Source organism: Rhincodon typus, chromosome 37, assembly GCF_021869965.1.
Source record: "Rhincodon typus isolate 14 chromosome 37, sRhiTyp1.1, whole genome shotgun sequence".
Classification (NCBI taxonomy): domain Eukaryota; kingdom Metazoa; phylum Chordata; class Chondrichthyes; order Orectolobiformes; family Rhincodontidae; genus Rhincodon; species Rhincodon typus.
In genome coordinates, this window is record NC_063368.1 from 12,958,819 (window position 1) to 12,976,801 (window position 17,983).

The 17,983-nt window shown below is 46.2% G+C and overlaps 1 protein-coding gene across 4 annotated transcripts in view; it reads left to right on the forward strand.

Annotated features, from left to right (window-relative positions):
* LOC109937117 (proline-rich protein 12) overlaps positions 1–17,983 on the forward strand; it is a 93,819-nt gene that overhangs the window by 55,071 nt on the left and 20,765 nt on the right. For 2 of the 4 annotated variants that reach the window (XM_020535762.2, XM_048617453.1), the window contains exons 7-13: positions 146–262; positions 2,861–3,118; positions 8,131–8,247; positions 10,122–10,255; positions 10,937–11,139; positions 15,975–16,100; positions 17,167–17,264. In XM_020535762.2, the coding sequence (XP_020391351.2) occupies positions 146–262; positions 2,861–3,118; positions 8,131–8,247; positions 10,122–10,255; positions 10,937–11,139; positions 15,975–16,100; positions 17,167–17,264 (1,053 nt within the window). Of the gene's footprint in view, positions 1–145; positions 263–2,860; positions 3,119–6,893; positions 7,006–8,130; positions 8,248–10,121; positions 10,256–10,936; positions 11,140–15,974; positions 16,101–17,166; positions 17,265–17,983 lie in introns of those variants that run through there. The other 2 variants (XM_048617454.1, XM_048617455.1) reach the window with 2 other exon arrangements.

Sequence of the window (17,983 nt, forward strand, 5' to 3'; positions counted from 1 at the left end):
TGATCATGGCCAATCCTCTCTCTCAACTTCGTTTTCTGGCTTTCTCCTCTGACTCCGTGAGGCCTTTAAAATCTAAAAATGTCTCCATCTGTTGAATGTCAGATTTCGCTGAGGCTGACTACTTGCACTGCATACTGTTTTACAGCTCGCGATGCAGGCCGGAAGTGAGCCTCCTCCAATCTGGCGAGTGCAGAAAGCCTCGCTCCAGCAGTTTGTACCCGAGGTGCGGGATGGTCAGCGCCACTTCTCTTCCAGTGCTCAGGTAAGCTCAACTGCCCCTCCTTCCTTCCTTTTCCCTTTCGCTCCCCCATCTCTCTTCTCTCTGTCTGTGTGTCTCTCTCTCTCTGTCTGTCTGTCTGTCTCTTTCTCTCCCTCCCTCTGTTCCTTCCTTCTCTCCCTCCCTCTGTTCCTTCCTTCTCTCCATCTGTCCCTCCTTCTGTCCCTCCTTCCCTCCCTCCCTCCCTCCTTCCCTTCACCTCCCCTTGCGCTCTCACGCTCTCTCACTCTCTCTCTCTCTCTTCCTGCCACCCGATTCTCTCCCACCCTCCCACCAGTCTGGAAAGGACATACCTCAAGTGGTTAAGTACCCACAGAACGTAAGCAACAAAGACAAGAGTGTCTGTGGCTCAGTGGGCAGCACTCCCATCTCTTGAAGCACAAAGGTTACAGGTTCAAGTCCCACACCGAAGACGTGAGCATTAAAATCCAGGCTGGCGCCCCCAGTGCAGTCCTCAGGTGCCAGAGGTGCCCCCTTTTGGAATGAGATGCTCAGCCATTAGTCCTGTCTGGTGGATGTTCCAGAACAGAAAGTGCCCTGGTATTATTTTGAAGAGGAGCCTATCCCTCAGCCAACATCTACACAAAAACAAAACAGGTTATCTGGTCATTCCCATATCACTTTGTGGGAGCTTGCTGTGCACAGTTAGCTACTACGTTTCTGACATTATAGCAGCAACTACCCCTTTTGAATATGTCTAATGGCCTAGTGAAGAGAAGGTGCTGTATAAATGCAGATCTTTCAAATCGTACATTTATATAAATCTGGAATTAAGGGTCCGATTATGAAACCGCTATTGATTGTCAGAAAAACCCATCTGGTTCACCTAATGTCCTTTAGGGAAGGAAATTTGCTATCCTTATCTGGTCTGGCTTACATGTGACTCCAGACCCACAGCAATGTGGTTGATCTGGGTAATTAGGGATGGGATGTAAGTGCTGGCCGAGTCAGCAATGCCTGCATCCAGTGAATGAATAAATAAAAAGGCATAATTCACAACTTCTGTTCCTAAAAGCTTTACGGCCAATGAAGTCCTTTCAAAATGTAATTCCTATTGTAATGGATTAAATATGGCTGCCAGTTTGTGCACAGCAAGCTCCCACAAACAGCAATGTGAGAAATGACCCGATAGTCTGTACTTTCCATGATGTTGTTCCAGGGATAAATATTGGCCAGGACACTGTGAAGAAGTCTTGATTCCTTTGATGGCCAAATTTAAAGGGCAGGTGGAGGTCTCTGTGCAATATTTCCTCTCCTTTTTTTAAGGAGAATGGGGAGGGGCTTGGGGAGAGAATTCCAGAGATTCGGCCAGCCACTGGCCACCCTCTATACCACCTGTGGGCAAAGTAGTTACTGCCAACTGGGATATTCAACTACAGCAGCCATCACCAGTTTTTCAGAAAGGACAGTGATCTGGGATGGAAATCCTAGATTTTTGTTTCACTCATAAGCCTAGGCTGCTGGGATTTGAGTGTCATTGAGTAGAAGTATCTGACCCAGCACAGTTCTGGGATCAAATCTGCTGTCTGCAGTTTAGAAAATTGTCATTGTTGGTTTATGGGTGTTGTTGGCTAGGTATCCGTGAGAAGGTGGTGGTGAGCTGTCTTCCTGACAGCTCCAGTCTTATGTGGTGTAGGTAGAGCCACAATGTTATTAGGGAGCAGTTTTCCCAGAATTTGACCCAGCAACAGTGAAATAATAACCTTAGCAACATACTGCGGATGCTGGAAATTTGAAATAAAAACAGAAAGTGCTAGAGAACTTAGCATGTCTGGCAACATCTGTGAAGAGAGAGAAACAGAGTTAATGTTTTGGGTCTGATATAACACTGTTCTGAAGAAGTGCCACACTGGACGCAAAATTCTGTTTTTCTCTTTCCATAGAATCTGCTTGGCCTGCTGAGTTTCTGCAGCATTTTCTGTGTTAATTTTAGATCTATGCTCTGTGATGCCCCCTGTTCAAGTAAGTAGGCCATCTCTGTTCACTGTATTTGGGTCCTTTGTAACCTTACAATCAAAAGTCACAATGCAAGGTTATAGTCCGACTGGTTTATTTGAAGTCACAAGCTTTCGAAGCGCTGCTCCTCTGCCAGGTGAAATGTTCACCTGGAAATCCAAAATGACAACAGAGAGTGCTGTAGAAACTCAGCAGGTCTGGCAGTGTATGTGGAGAGAGAAACGGAGTTAACGTTTCAACTCTGGTGTGACTCCTCACCGGAGTTCTGAACAAGGAATGGCCATGTTTCTCTACATTGGGATTTTTTTTTTTATTCAGCCGCGGGACAAGGGCATTGCTGACTGGCCAACATTTACTGCCCGTCCCCACTTGTCCCTCGAGAAGGTGGTGGTGAGCTGCCTTCTTGAACCACTCTTGTCCATGTGCTGACCCACAATGCTGTTAGGGAGGGAGTTCCTTCAGGAATTTGAAGGTGGAGGTGTTCCTGTGCCCTGGTCCTCAGTGGTAGCGGCTCTTGGTTTGGGAGGTGATGGGTCGAGTCGTTTCCATCTTGCACGCCCACCATAAAAAATGGCCGCCGATGGTACAGTGAAGTGAGCAATGAAACCTTCTCCTCTTCCTCATTAGTATATCGAGTACCCAGATGAGGTGAAGACGGACTACCAGCGGCTGTACGTGAAGTTTCTGGAGAATGTGGAGAAAAAGGACTACGTACGGATCTGCTCAAAGAAGCCCTGGCACAGGCCCTTGCACCTGGCCAAGAAGCAAGACTCTGTCGCCATTTCTGGCGAGACAGACGAGGAGGATGAAGAAAGCGGAGGCGAAGGCGTGTTCCGGGAGCGTGACGAGTTTGTCGTGAAGATCGACGACATCAAAGCACTTAAGGTAAAGCAAGCCCCCTGGTGAAACAGTAACTTGCACCTTGGACAAAAAAAAACAGTGTCCACCATCATCATAAACCAACAATCCCCCCAACTCCCCCAAACCGAAACCCTTTGCAGGAATTTCGGGCAAACCAAGGTGGACGCAGAACCAAGTACAGAGGTATTGAGGCAAATAAAATAAAGTGTGGGCAAAGGGGAAGACTCATAAAGAATGAATTAGAGGCGGAAGGGTCTGGAGAGGGATTTCCAGAGATTCAGCGTTATGTGAAGATGTGACTACCTATGGTTAGCGAAGGGACGTTTAGGAATCTGGAAGAGGCCAGGATTTGGGGGAGTTCCGGGTCTGGTGGAGATTAGAGATATGGAGTGATGAGATCATCAAGGAATTTGAATATGAGGATGGGGAATTTAAAACTGAAGTGTTGCTGAATCTGGAACGTGATTTCTACCTTGTTCTAGTCTAAGTATAAAGACCAACATTTCATTATCCTTTCTGAGGATCATTGGTTTGAGCCTTGAGGAAATGATGGGCTGAATGGACCATTCCTAGAGACTTTAAGCTCCTCCCCGTGAAGATACCAGTTCATGTTTGAATATGGAGCTGGTGCCAAGGGTATGCACCTAGGCAATGCATATAGTTGGGATATTCTTCCACAGGTGGCATCACTGTCTCTTTGAACATGGTCTTGTTGGGGCGACTCTACTCTCTTACAATGAATGTAAAGCTCCTTCGACACTGTCCCCATTAACACCTCCGGGATGGCGTCAGCACTGTTTTAGGTGCAGGGTAAAACACTTTACTCTTTTAAAACAAAAGTAAAGTTCTTTTGACACTGTCTCCATCAAACACTCCCAGGACAGGGACAGCATGGGATTAGAAACAGAGTAAACCTCCCTTTACTCCTTTAAACTGAATGTAAAGCTCCCTAAACAGCCCCTAATGAGGCGCAGTAACAAAACAGAATCATAGAGTAATACAGAATGGAAACACAGACCCTTCGGTCCAAGTCATCCATGCCGACCAGGTTTCCCAAATTAAACTAGTCCCATTTGCCTGAATTTGCCCTATATCCTTCTAAACCTTTCCTATTCATGTACCCTAATCCAAATGTCTTTCAAATTTTATAACTGTACCTGCATCTACCACTTCCTCTGGCAGTTTGTTCCATATATGCACCACCCTCTGTGTGAAAAAGTTGTCCCTCATGTCCCTTTTAAATCTTTACCCTCTCATCTTAAAAGTATACCCTCTAGTTTTGAACTCCCCTATCCTGGGAAAAATACCTTTGCTACTCACCTTATCTGTGCCCCTCGTGATTTTATAAACCTCTATAATGTCACCCCTCACCCTCTTACACTCTAGGGAAAAAAGTCCCAGTTTATCCAGCCTCTCTTCATAACTCAAACCCTCCAGTCTCAGTAACATCCTTGTAAATATTTTCTCTCCAATCTAATAATATCCTTTTTATGGTAGGGCAACCAGAATTGAACACAGTATTCCAAAAGTGGCCTCTCCAACGTCCTGTACAGCCACAACATGACATCCCAACTCTTATACCCAGTGCTCTGCCCAAATAAGGCAAATATGCCAAACGCTTTCTTCGCCACCCTGTCTAGCTGTGATGATGTTTTCAAGGAACTATGTACCTGAACCCCTAGGCCTCTCTGTTCGACAACATTCCCCAGAGCTCTACTGTTAACTGTATAAGTCCTGCACTGGTTTGCCTTACCAAAATGCAACACCTCACATTTATCTAAATTAAACTCCATCTGCCACTCCTCAGCTCATTGGACCAGCTGATCAAGATCCCGTTCTAGTGAGATAACCCTCTTCACTGTTGACTATACCACCAATTTGGTGTTATCTGCAACTTTACTAACCATGCCTCCTATATTCTCATCCAAATCATTTTTATAAATGATAAACAACAGTGGACCCAGGACTGGTCCCTGCAGAACACCACTGGTCACAGGCCTCCAGACCGAAAAGCAACCCTCTCCCACCACCCTCTGCCTCCTTCCGTCAAGCCAATTTTGTACCCAATTGGCTAGCTCTCGCAGGATCTGTTGATCTAACTTTACTAACCAATCTACCATGCAGAACCTTGTAGAAGCCCTTGCTAAAGTACATGAAGACAGCCTCTACTGCTCTGCCCTCATTTGTGTTCTTGGTCATGTCCTCAAAAAACTCAATCAAGTTTGTCAGACATGGTTTTCCATGCACAAAGCCATGCTGACTATCCTTAATAAATCCTTGCCTCTCCAAATGCATGTCTTTCAGAATCCCCTCCAACAACATATCCATCACTGATGTGAGAGTCACCGGTCCATAGTTCCCAGACTTTTCCTTGCAGCCTTTCTCAAACAAATGCCCAACATTAACCACCCTCCAGTCTTCCGGCACCTCACCCGTGGCTGTTGATGGTACAAATACCTGCGAAGAGCCCCGCATTTCTTCCCTAGCTCCCCACAATGTGGGGTACCCTTGATAAGGTTCTGGAGACTTATCAACCTTTATGCTTTTTAAACTTCCAGCAACTCCTCTACTGTAATGTGGACTGTTTACACGATATCACTGTTTATTTCTCCAAGTTCTCAAGCATACAGGTCTTTCACCACAGTAAACACTTAACATGAACTATTCGTTTAGTATCTCACCCATGTCCTGTGGTTCCACTCATAGATGGCCTCGTTGATCTTTAAATGGCCCTATTCTCTCCCTAGTTGCTCTTTTGTCCTTAATGAGCAACAAATTAATGCTAATGAAACTTGTATAAGGAAATGGAAACTTGTCAAATTAAAATAGCATTGTCCAGGGTGATGATGCAATCCAGCCCCTGCGGTGCCCTCAGGTTTGTAAAGGCCTCTATCGTGCTGGTGAGCCCTGCATGCTCCTTCTCTAGGGACACCCAAGTGTGGGTGTGACTGTGAAAGAGTGACAGACAGTCAGGAATAATGACCCCCTTTTTGGCCTGCTGCCTTGACCTGTTAATGGCCACTTTGGCCATGCTCAGGAACAGACCCATGAGAAGGCCCTTTGATTTACCTGCCCCTCCCCACACAGGAGCACGGGGCTGAAGTACAATGAACACTTAAGGAACAGCCCCTTCAAAAAACTGGAAAGGGGCTGCAGACAAAAACTTCCAGCATAAATGTGACGTGCGGTTTTGTCCCAAACACAAAAACTACACGTGGGCTGGCACCCAGTGTACTTACCCAACCAGTGGTGCATGGGACTGCTGCGTGCAGTACTGTCTCAACCGGATCCCTAAACTGTACCCCAAAGCAAGCTGAGATAACAAGGTGTAGAGCTGGATGAACACAGCAGGCCAGGCAGCATCGGAGGAGCAGGAAAGCTGACGTTTCGGGCCTAGACCCTTCTTCAGAAATGGGGGAGGGGAAGGGGGCTCTGAAATAAATAGGGAGAGAGGGGGAGGCAGATAGAAGATGGATAGAGGAGAAGATAGGTGGAGAGCACACAGACAGGTCAAAGAGGCGGGGATGGAGCCAGTAAAGGTGAGTGTAGGTGGGGAGTCAGGGAGGGGATAGGTCAGTCCAGGGAGGATGGACAGGTCAAGGGGGTGGGATGAGGCTAGTAGGTAGGAGATGGGGTTGGGACTTGAGGTGGGAGGAGGGGATAGGTGGGAGGAAGGACAGGTTAGGGAGGCAGGGACAAGCTGGACTGGTTTAGGGATACGGTAGGGGGAGGGCAGATTTTGAAGCATGTGAAGTCCACATTGATACCATTCACCCAGCTCTACACCTTGTTATCTCAGATTCTTCAGCATCTGCAGTTCCTACTACACCCAAAGCAAGCTGCTGCTTTCTGAAGGGAAAACGTAGGACAGCAATTGGAAAATCAACAGATTAGTCACAACTGGCATCGCCAACCCTTCCGAGATGTTCGAGAATCTCCAGAAATTGAAGAATGATCTCCTGGGCCATGTATGGGGGCTCAAGAGAGAAAAATAGTTGTGTTTGCTTTCTTATATGTGCTCACATTGGCCCAGATTGATCCGGGAGTAGCTACTGTGTTGTGGCTTTTTTTTTCCATCCAACGCTACTCCAACGGGTTTTCCCGAACCCAGCTGTCCCAGAAACACAGAGCACTGTGTCCCTCGGAGAGAACTCTGCAGTATCACTGGGGGTTTGGGAGCGTAACCACCAACCGCACATTTTTTTAAAAACAGCAGTTATGGTAAGTTTAAGATGCTAGTGAATGGGCTGAGTTGAAGTTGGCAAATGGGGCAGGTAGGTCAGGTGGCAGTTGGGTGGTGGGGAGGGGTTGGGCAGTCTGGTTTGGGGGGGTAACTGGACAATCGGTGGGGGTCACTTGGGGCATGTATTCAGGTAGTGGGTAGGGAAGGGTTGGGGGCCAATCGGGTATAGGGTGGCATTAGATTGTTGATGGGGGGACCTGATGGGGAGGGATAATCAGGCAGAGCAGGGGCTAGTTGAAGTGAGGAGGTCAGTGAGAATTGTTGGGGGGTGGGTTCAGGCATGGTGACTCCCAGGTTAAACCCATTACTAGTTGTCCCTCTTTAAAGAGAGAGCATGATTCTTTGGGACATTGGACTTCACTAGTTGTGTAGTTACCCAGGAGTTAGACTAGACTTTTTACAGTCTAACATTTCCAGGGTAACTCTGCAGGTTAGCAAATTGGAACTTGTCCAGAGGGCGACCGGGAGCATATAAGTTTTCCCTCAGATTTTCAAATTTCCTGGACAATCCCCTGGACTGAGAGGATTGGGATTCTGGCAGGACCCCGCTCCGGGTTTGGAATGCACATCTGGTCTCCAATGATCCAGGGACTGGGAAGGTTTGGGCCATTCAGCCCTTCGGTGATGAAACTAGAGAGTGAGAAAGAAGCCATTTGATTGGTCTAAAGTAATAGGGAGGATTGGCGAGGGAGGGGCAAATGGACATGGCACAGAAAGCTCCAGGAATGTGTCGAATCGGAGTTGGTAGTGCCCTGGTGATGATCGATAACGCCTCTGCTTCCTTTGCCCACAGCTCGCCATGCAGGCTGGACGGGAACCGCCACCCATCTGGCGAGTGCAGAAGGCCTTGTTGCAGAAGTTCACCCCCGAGATCAGGGACGGCCATCGGCAGTTCTGTGCAACCAGCAAAGTAAGGACGCAATCGCTGGCGAGAGGGAATTTGCATTTGTATAGCGACTTTTGTGACCTCGGGGTGCCCTTTTACAGCCAGTGAAACACTTGCGAAAAGTGCACTCATCGCTATCATAATGTAGAAAATGTGGCAGCCAAATTTGTGCACAGCAAGCCCCCACCATAGCCATATACCAATGACCAGGTAATCATTCTGTATTTTGTTTTGTCATGCTGTTTGATGGATAAATACAGTCCAAGACGCCAGAGATGAGAGCCCTCCTTCTCTTCAAATAGTACAATGGAATTGTTCACTTCCACCAGAAAGAGAGAGAGAGAGGTTTAATATCTCAGTTGAGAGACAATGCTGTCTTTCAATGTTGTAGCACTTGGCACTGCGCTAGGAGGGTCACCCTAGACTTTGTGCTGTAAAGTCTGGAGTAGGATTTGATCCCTCTGCTATGACACACAGGGGATGGTGGGAAGGAGGGAGAAGTGGAGTACAACTCCACGACTCACCTCCTCACTCCCCAAAGCCAATCCATCATCGACAAGTACAAGTCAGGAGTGTGATAGAATACTCCCCAATTGCCTGGATGAGTGCAGCCCCAACAACACTCAAGAAGCTTGACACAATCCAGTACACTGCATCCTGCTTGATTGGCATCACATACACAAGCATCCATTCCCTCCACCACCCACGCTCAGCAGAAGCAGTGTGTACAATCTACAAGATGCACTGCAGAAATTCGCCAAAGATCCTCGGACAGCACCTTCCAAACCGACGACCACTTCCATCTAGAAGGACAAGGCCAGCAGATATGTAGGAACACCACCACCTTCAATTTCCCCTCCAAGCCACTCACCATCCTGACTTGGAAATATATTGCCTTTCCTTCACAGTCGCTGGGTCAAAATCCTGGAATTCCCTCCCTAAGGGCATTGTGGGTCAACCCTACAGCAGGTGGACTGCAGCAGTTCAAGCTCGCCACCACCTTGTCAAGGGGCAACTAGGAATGGGCAATAAATGCTGGTCAGCCAGCGATGCCCACATCCCACGAATGAATAAAAAACAAAGCCACTCAGCCAACCAGTGATGGGCCATGAATGTTGGCAATAATGGTTTCAATAAAGAGAGCGGTTTAATAGACTTAGAAGGTGCTCCCAGTCAACGAATGTACATTTTCTTTATTCTTTCGTCAAATGTGGGCATCGCTGACAGCCCATCCCTAATTACCCTCGAACTGATTGGCATGCCCGGCCATCTTAGAGGGCAGTTAAGAATCAACTGCATTGGTCTGGAGTCACATGTAAGCCAGACTGGGTGAGGATGGCAGATTTCCTTCCCTGAATGGGGTTTTACAACAATCCATGGTCTAGCTCTACATTCCTGATTAGTTAATTGAATTCACCTTGCACGGCAGCCTTGGTGGGATTTGAACCTAGTTGATCCTGTGGACCTTTGGATTACAAGCCAAGTGATGGTACCACTACCTTCATTGTGAGTTTGTGGAAACAAAATGCATTGATCCATGATCCAGATGGGTGATTTTTCAAGGTGATTCCTGAGCACCCCCATCCATCTCTCACCTCACTCCCATCCTGTCAGCCACCTCTCCCTCCAGCACCCTTGATGCGGACACTTCAGCAATATTCCATCTAAACCAAGGGGCTGCTCCGAGGCTCTTCCCATGCTTATTGCCAATGCCAACACATAGACCTCAGGTTCAGGAGTTGCTGCCATGCACGGACCTTGGAGGTCCATGCACTGAAAACAGAATTAGAGAGAATGTTAAGTTGGGGTCAAGAGCCCGTTAGCCCTTGCTAAGTAGGCAATTGCTAAGCAACAGGTGGGGTCACAGGCCTAACATATTCTGCCTTTTCCTCTTTCAGTATCTTGGCTACTTTGGTCACGCAAAAAATGAATACCAGCGACTCTACGTTAAATTCCTGGAGAACGTCAACAAGAAGGACTATGTCCGTGTGTGCTCCAAGAAGCCTTGGCACAGGCCGCAGCAATCCCTGAGGTACAGACGTCTATCTCCGTGAAGGCAGCTTTCAGTTAGTGCTAGTGTGAGCTTCCTCCTTTATAAAACATGATAAAAAAGTTGTTTGAGAAAGTAATAGGGTCTTTGGGTGAATACTCAGGTGGTAAGCACCAGACGAGGTCTTTGGGGCCTAGTGCAAGTGCGGGGGTTAGAAGCCTTGATTGGAGTTGGGTTACGGAGGGGTCTCACAGTGGGACTTTGATTGAGTGTCCTCACACATTCCAAGCCTCTTGGATCAGGAGCATGAAGCCTTGCTGATTTTCCCTTTGCCCCTTACTAAAAAGAAAGAGAATTTCGCTGCTGTTTTCATGACCACCCACCATCTCAAAGTACTCTATAGCCACGTTTTGAAATGTAGGCACTGTTGGCGGAAGTACATGAGCCAATTTGTGTACAGGAAGCTCCCACAGACAGCAACACGGCGATGATAACAAATATTTGGCTTCCCTGTCAGTGTAGTACTCCTCCTTGACTGTCAGGCTTGGGTTTAGTACTCAAGTCCCAGAATGGAACCAGGGAAGGGGCCAACTAGATCCCGCCCCCTGGCGACAGCCACCCTGGCTCATATCCCACTGCATTTTTCCCTGACGGGGCAAGGGTAGAGAATCTGAATGTAACACTCCCTCTCCCGGTGCTGACTTGTCGAATTTGGTGCTTTAGACGGCAGAGCCAGACAAAGACCACTCCTAATCGAGTACCGGTCGTGGTTAAACCGGAGCCACCTGCTCGGCCAGCATCGAAACCCAAGCAGAGACCATCCAAAGCCAAGGCCGAGCCCCCTCCGAAGAAGCGGAAAAAATGGCTGAAAGAGGTTGCTTCATCAACGGAATCGGACTCTACCCCCAACCAACAGAGTGAAGAGGGTGAATGGCTTAGTTTGATTTCTCTTCGCCACCATTTTGTGTTTAAGTTGTGTTGTGTTGACTGTTGGCTTGTTCCATTTGGATTTTTTTAATGGAGGAAATATTCAGGAGGCAAATGGTGAGGATGTGGGAGGGAGTGGAGCACTTTCTAGATTTGGGATCCATTCCTTCCCAGCTCAAGCATGAGAGAAGCTCGTGTCTGAGTTAAGCTTCCTTCAGAATGCAACATTGAACACAGACAGTACAGGGTTAGATACAGAGTAAAGTTCTCTCTACTCTTCTAAACTGAAAGTAAAACGAAAATAAAGCTTCCTCAACACTCTGCCCATCAAACACTCTGAAGCCAGGTACAGCACGGGGTTGGACACCGAGTAAAGCTTTCATTATTCTTTTAAACTGAAAGCAAAGCGAAAGTAAAGCTTCCTCAACACTGTCTCCGTCAAACACGGGGTTAGATATAGAGTAAAGCTCCATCTACTCTCTTAAACTAAAAGTAAAACCTTTCTGTTCTTTTTAACAAAAAAGTAAAGCTCCCCAGACACTGCCCACATCAAACACTGCTGGATAGGTACAGCACGACGTTAGATACAGAGTAAACCTCTCTCGACACTGTTCATCAAACACTCCCAGGACAGTTGCACCACAGGGTTACATACAGAGTAGCATTTGTCTGATTTGAAATGGTTGATGTCTTTGCTCCCACACCTGCAACCTTTCTTCTATGTGGCATTGGTTGTAAAAGGCGCTGTCAACGAAGCCTTGGTGAGTTGTTGCAGTGCATCTTGTAGATGGTACACACTGTTGTCACTGTGCATTGATGGTGGAAGCAGTGAATGATGAAGGAATGGGATGGGTGCTGATCGAATGGATCGCTTTGTTCGAGATGGTGTCTTGAGTGTTGCTGGGGCTACACTTCTCCAGGCCTCGGGAGAGTATCCCAACACACTTTGGGGTTTCCCCATCTAATATGTCCTGTTAAGGTGAAACACGGTTTAAGCTGAACCTACATTAGACTGGTACATTATTTTAAGCACTCAACCACATACCCCATACAGTGTAAATTCCCACACCAGTTGATCACCTCACCAGTGAGACTGAATAAAGGACTGCAGGTTGTAGGCTAGTGAATGCTAGATCAGCATGGACTAAATTCTACAAATTTAGGAATGACAATAAAGCAAAATATTGCGATGTTGGAAATTTGAAACAAAGTGAAAATACTGAAGAAACTCAGGTCTAGCAACGTCTGTGCAGAGAGAAACAGTTAACATTTTGAGTCTAGTATGACTGCTTCACAATCCTGAACTCTGAAGGATAGTCATATTGGACTGAAAATGTATGAAGAAATGTGGTGATGTGCAACACAAGGATACGTACGAATACATTCAAGCAGGTGCCTTAAGGAAGAAAACAGACAAAACTTAAGTGAGAAGGATGTATGAATGGGATTAGATAAAGGAGGGTGCAAGGTGACTGTGGAGTATTTACCACCAGTATGAACCAGTTGGACTGAATGGTCTGTTCTTGTTCTGTATACATTGTGCGAGGAATACAGTCCAAGCTCCTGTGGACTTCAGTGATCCGAACTAATGTTCAATCCAAAAGTGCACGTATTTCTTGAGCTTCCCCAGGTGCTGCAGAAATAATCTCACCCTGGGGAATGATTTGTTTAAAGTAAACACAATAAATGGACTTTGAAGTAAAACAAAAGTCTGTCATTGTGACCTGGAGTCTTTCGAATCCCAGACAGTCTGTTGAAGTTGAAAGCGGTTTAGCTTGTACAGTGTAGCTGCATAGTTTTGTTGTTTTTGCTTGCATCCTGCTTTCAGCAACAGGCACTCCACCAAGAGTCGTGGGCTCTGTGTTAGGTCTAACCTGACTTTGGTTGTGTGTGACCTATGTGTCTTGCTGCACAGGGATATTTCCAACCGCACATGTTACAGCAGATGTCAGTGAGGAGTATTGGAAGCTTTGGAAGGAGTGTAGAAACTTGTAGGGGCAGCATGGTGGCTCAGTGGTTAGTACTGCTGCCTCATTAGCACCAGGGACTTGGGTTCGATTCCAGCTTTGGGCTGCTGTCTGTGTGAAGTTTGCATATTTCTCCCTGTGTCTGCGTGGGTTTCCTCCACCATCCAAAGATGTGCAGGCTAGGTGGATTGGCCATGCTAATTTGTCCATTGTGTCCAGGGATGTGCAGGCTAGATGGGTTAGCCATGGGAAACGCAGGGAGACAGGGATAGGGCAATGGGCTTGGTCTGCGTGGGATGCAGTTTAGAGGGTCAGTGCAGACTCGACGGGCTGAATGGCCTCTTTCTGCATTATAAGGATTATATGATTCTTTACTGTTGACACTCTTGGTGCATGCTGAGCTCTGCCTGGGAAAATGGAATACGTAATTAGACTAGGCTAGCATTGTACAGAGCAGGAAGAGACCACTCAACGTGACATGCTTATGGCCAGCTCTTTTTGAATGCTGTGTCCACTTAGCACCACTTATCATTATCCACAAGTTTGTATTTTTTGTTTCTACTTTCCAAAGTTACAACTGACCTTTCACTGCCCCTTCAAGCAGCACTCTCCAGATCCTAACAACTTGCTATGTTTAACAAAAAAAAAGTTCTCCTCATCTCCTCCCTGGTTCGTTGCTGGAGTAAAATGAATTATCGGGTTTAGCAAACTTCTACTCACACTCAGAGTCCAAAGGTTTCAAGGTTCCATTCATAAATGGACATTATTGTAGAGTTCAGGGCTGAAAATATTAGTAATTCATCAATACTCTGTTATAAAGTTCAAGATTGCCCCACTCAATCAATGCTAATCATTGGTCTGGAAATATATTGCAACAGAAAGAAGGATTTGCATTTATATAGCATCTTTCACGACACTTGGACATCTCATACTGTTTTACAGTTAATGAAGCACTTTTTGGTCTTTGATGTGCTGGTGAATTAAGGGACAGTTGAACTAGTTTGTGCAGAACTAAATTTTTTAATAAGTTATTTGTTAGGTATATTATGTAAACTAGAAGAGGGCACAGGTTCAAGGGAGAAGTGCAGGGAATTTTTTTACATAGAGGGTGGGTGTTTCCTGGCACACACTGCCAGAGGAGGTGGTGGAAGCAGGCACACTAGCAACGTTTAAAGTTTATCTTGATAGACACATACAGGAGGCGAACAGAGGGGTAGAAACTGGTGCAGGCTTAGTGGGCTGAAGGGTCCGTACCTGTGCTGTGCTGTGCTGTATTGTATTGTATTGTTGCATAGTCCAAATGGAGGTACTATGTCATAACCACTGGTGGGAGGGTGTAAGTGCAGTGTGATATGTTTACATAGCTAATTGCCATTCTAATTGTGGATGCAGGTATTTGTAGGTTGGTCCAGAATGTGGAAAGCAGTTTGTAATCAGGCAAGGCTTGCAGGCAAAGTTATTGTTTAAAAGTATGTTCTTGCATATAAGCAACCTTCCTGAACAAGATCTACCAGCAAACGTTCTTTTAGATTGAGGAGTAGGAAACACAGAAAGTCATGAACAAGTTCCTTGTGACAAACCCCAATTGTCTTTGCATTACCATGGTGAGAGTGGTCCTTGCTAAACAAGTTCATGACAAGCCAGAGGTACTGTACAATCAAATTCCACTACCGGACCTCAATACAAACCTTAAACATATGTGGATGACAATGTTGTAAATATTGGTTCCTTTAAGGATGAACCAGGATGTTCTGCAGAGCTGGAAGAGTGCAGCTGATACTCATTGGAACATAGATTTAATGGACTTTGCATTGGAAACTAACTAATTGGAAAACACGGGTGATTTACTGGTGGTGGTTAATAGTTGAAACAAAAACCATGGGCCATTTGGTGATAGGAAAATAAAGTGTTCAGTTGTGTGTAAGAGCACTTCGGGATAGTAAAAGAAAACAAAAAAAGACTTTTGTTTTGGGATAGCAAATTGTGGAGTTGGAGGAACACAGCAGGCTCTTTCTGAAGATGGGTTCCGACCCGAAACGTCAGCTTTCCTGCTCCTCTGATGCTGCCTGGCCTGCCATGTTCCTCCAGCTCCACACTTTGTTATCTCTGACTCCAGCATCAGCAGTTCTTGCTATCTCTCTTTTTTTTTTGGAAGGCTTTTGTGGTAGTCTGCCTGTGGGCCAAGTTGCCTGGCTTCAAACTCCAGAGATTTGTAATAAAATCTCTGAAGAGGTTGATATAAATAAAAATTGCTGCCTCTCCTTTAGACAGAGGTGGGCACTGCAGGGTGTGAGGTGCTTTATTTCACCATTAACTCCATTTGAACTTAGTCGCTTCCCTTTTTCCCTACCTTCCCCTCATTTTTGTTCATGCCCAGTGGACAGTGCTTGCTGAGGAAGTGTCACTGGACCCAAGATGTTAGCTCTGATTTCTCACCACAGATGCTGCCAGACCTGCTGAGTTTTCTCAGCAATTTCTGTTCTTGTTTGTGCTTGTTAATTGTTTGTTTCATAGATTATTTAGGTGATTGCATAGTGGTTTATTGGGGGAATAATAAGGCTGGTTTTTACCAGGAAAGTTGATTGGGAAGGAGAGAGAGCAGCCTGGAGTTTGTATTGAACAATGAAATGGAAATAAACATCTGAGGAAGACAGACTGCTTCCTGGTAAATGGACCGACAGCAATACAACAGTGCAGAGACACAAACACATCTCTGAGGACATTTTCCTCTACAGACTCAGTGGCACACAACTCATCTTAAACTCAGAAAATGAGGACTCTGTCATTTGGGTTTTGCATTTGCAAATTAAATAGCATGTCATAATTTGACCACAAGCGATTAACCAGAATGCGTCTCTGTTCTGCAGAACGGATCCCAACCGGCCGCATCCTGAACACACGGGCAATGAAGGAGATGTACAAGAGCTACATCGAGCTATTGGTCAGTGCGGCCCTTGACCCAGCCATGATCGAGACAATTGAGGCCAACAATGGTAGGAACGATGAACAAATTGCAAACTCTGTATACAGTTTGAGTGGGCATTTTCAGCCTCATTCATTTGCTGTTCTTCCCACTCCACTTTAATATTTTCGTTTCTTTTTATTTTCCCTACTCCCTCGCTGCCCTTCTCAAGCCTCCATGGCTGTGCCTTTTGAGCCAACGCACTGCCTCTCGCCTCTTTGTGTCTCATTCACTGTTTCTGTTACTGATCTCTCCCTTACACAGGGGTGGCATAGTGGCCCAGTGGTTAGCACTGCTGTCTCTCAGCGCCAGGGACCTGGGTTCGATTCCACCCTTGGGCAATTGTGTGGAGTTTGCGCATTCTCCCCATGTTTCCTCCAGGTGCTCCGGTTCCTTCCTACAGTCCAAAGATGTGCAAATTAGGTGGACTGGCCGTGTGAAATTGCCCTTAGTGTCCAGGGCTGTGCAGGCTGGCTGGATCAGCCATGGGAAATGCAGGGTCACAGGGATAGTGTTGGGGGCTGGATCTGGGTGGGGTGCTCTTCAGAGGGTCAGTGTGGACTCGATGGGCTGAATGGCCTACCTCCACGCTGTCAGGTTTCTAGGATTCTTACAGAACCCACTCTTGGGTGTGTTTGAGATGCAAACTTTCAAAGGAAAACTTGTCAAAGTTTCTGAAAATGTTGTGGGTTAGAGGGATGGCATGGTGTTAGGAGACTAGATTAGTCATGCAGTGACCCAGGTCAATGCTTCGGGGCATGGAAGCTGCTGGAATTTAAATGTGAAGTTAGTCCCAGTCCTGGTGACCATGACAATTTTTATCAGTGGTTGCAAAAACCCAATAAAAAATCCATCCGTTTAGGGAAGGAAATCTGCAGTCCTTACGCAGCCTGGTACCACATGACTGCAGATTCACAGCAATGTTAACTACCCTCCTAAATGGACAAACGATTCACCATGTCCAAGGGCTGTTAAGGACAGGCAACAAACTCTGGCCTTGCCAGCGATGCCCACATCCCATCAAAGAATATGAAAAAAAGGAATTAAACTGCTTTGAGGTTTGGTTGCTGATTTGTGTCTTTGCTTTCTGGCTGTAGATGAACTTTATTTACCAACCATGAGGAAAATTGATGGAATTTTAACAGAACATAAGAAACGCGTGACAAAGCGAGTGTCCCTGAGCTCCTCACTCCAGGTATCTGTGTCGATTGCTTATTTAAGTTAAGCATACAGCCTGAGGGTCAGTGGGACATGAAGGTGTGGAGTTCATATCACACAAATAAGGATGGAGGTCCTTGATGGCTCTTTTGTTTAACTACTTTGCTTCATCCTGGGTTGAAGGGGATTGTCTTATGAGGAAATGATTGGGACTGTACCCATCGGGGTTTAGAAGAATGATGCAGGATCTTATTGAAACATGAGATCTTGCGGGGGCTTGACAGGGTGGATGCTGAGGAGATATTTCCAAGTGGTGGAGTCCAGGGAGCACAGTTTAACAATTAAGGGTCTTCCATTTACAACAGAGTTGAGGAGATTATTTATTTTCCTCCTTCCAAGCAATGGAGGCTGGATCATTCTATACATTCAAGGCCAAGTTAGACAGATTGGTGATTGATGAAGGAGTCTTGGGCTAAGGGGAACAGGCAAGAAAGTGGAGCCAAAACCAGAAGCAGATCAGCCATGATGTCATTGAATGGCAGAGTAGGCTCGAGGGGCCAAAATGACCTACTCTTACTTCTAATTCTTGTGTTCTTGTGAATGTTAGATACAACAAAGGTGCCTTGGCTTGTAAAAATATCCCAAGATACTTCTCAGGAGCCTAATCGGGCAAAATTTGACCACTGAGTTGAAACAGAAAAGTTTAGCTTGGGCCAAGAATTAGGCTTTTAAGGAACATCTTAATGGAAGACAAAG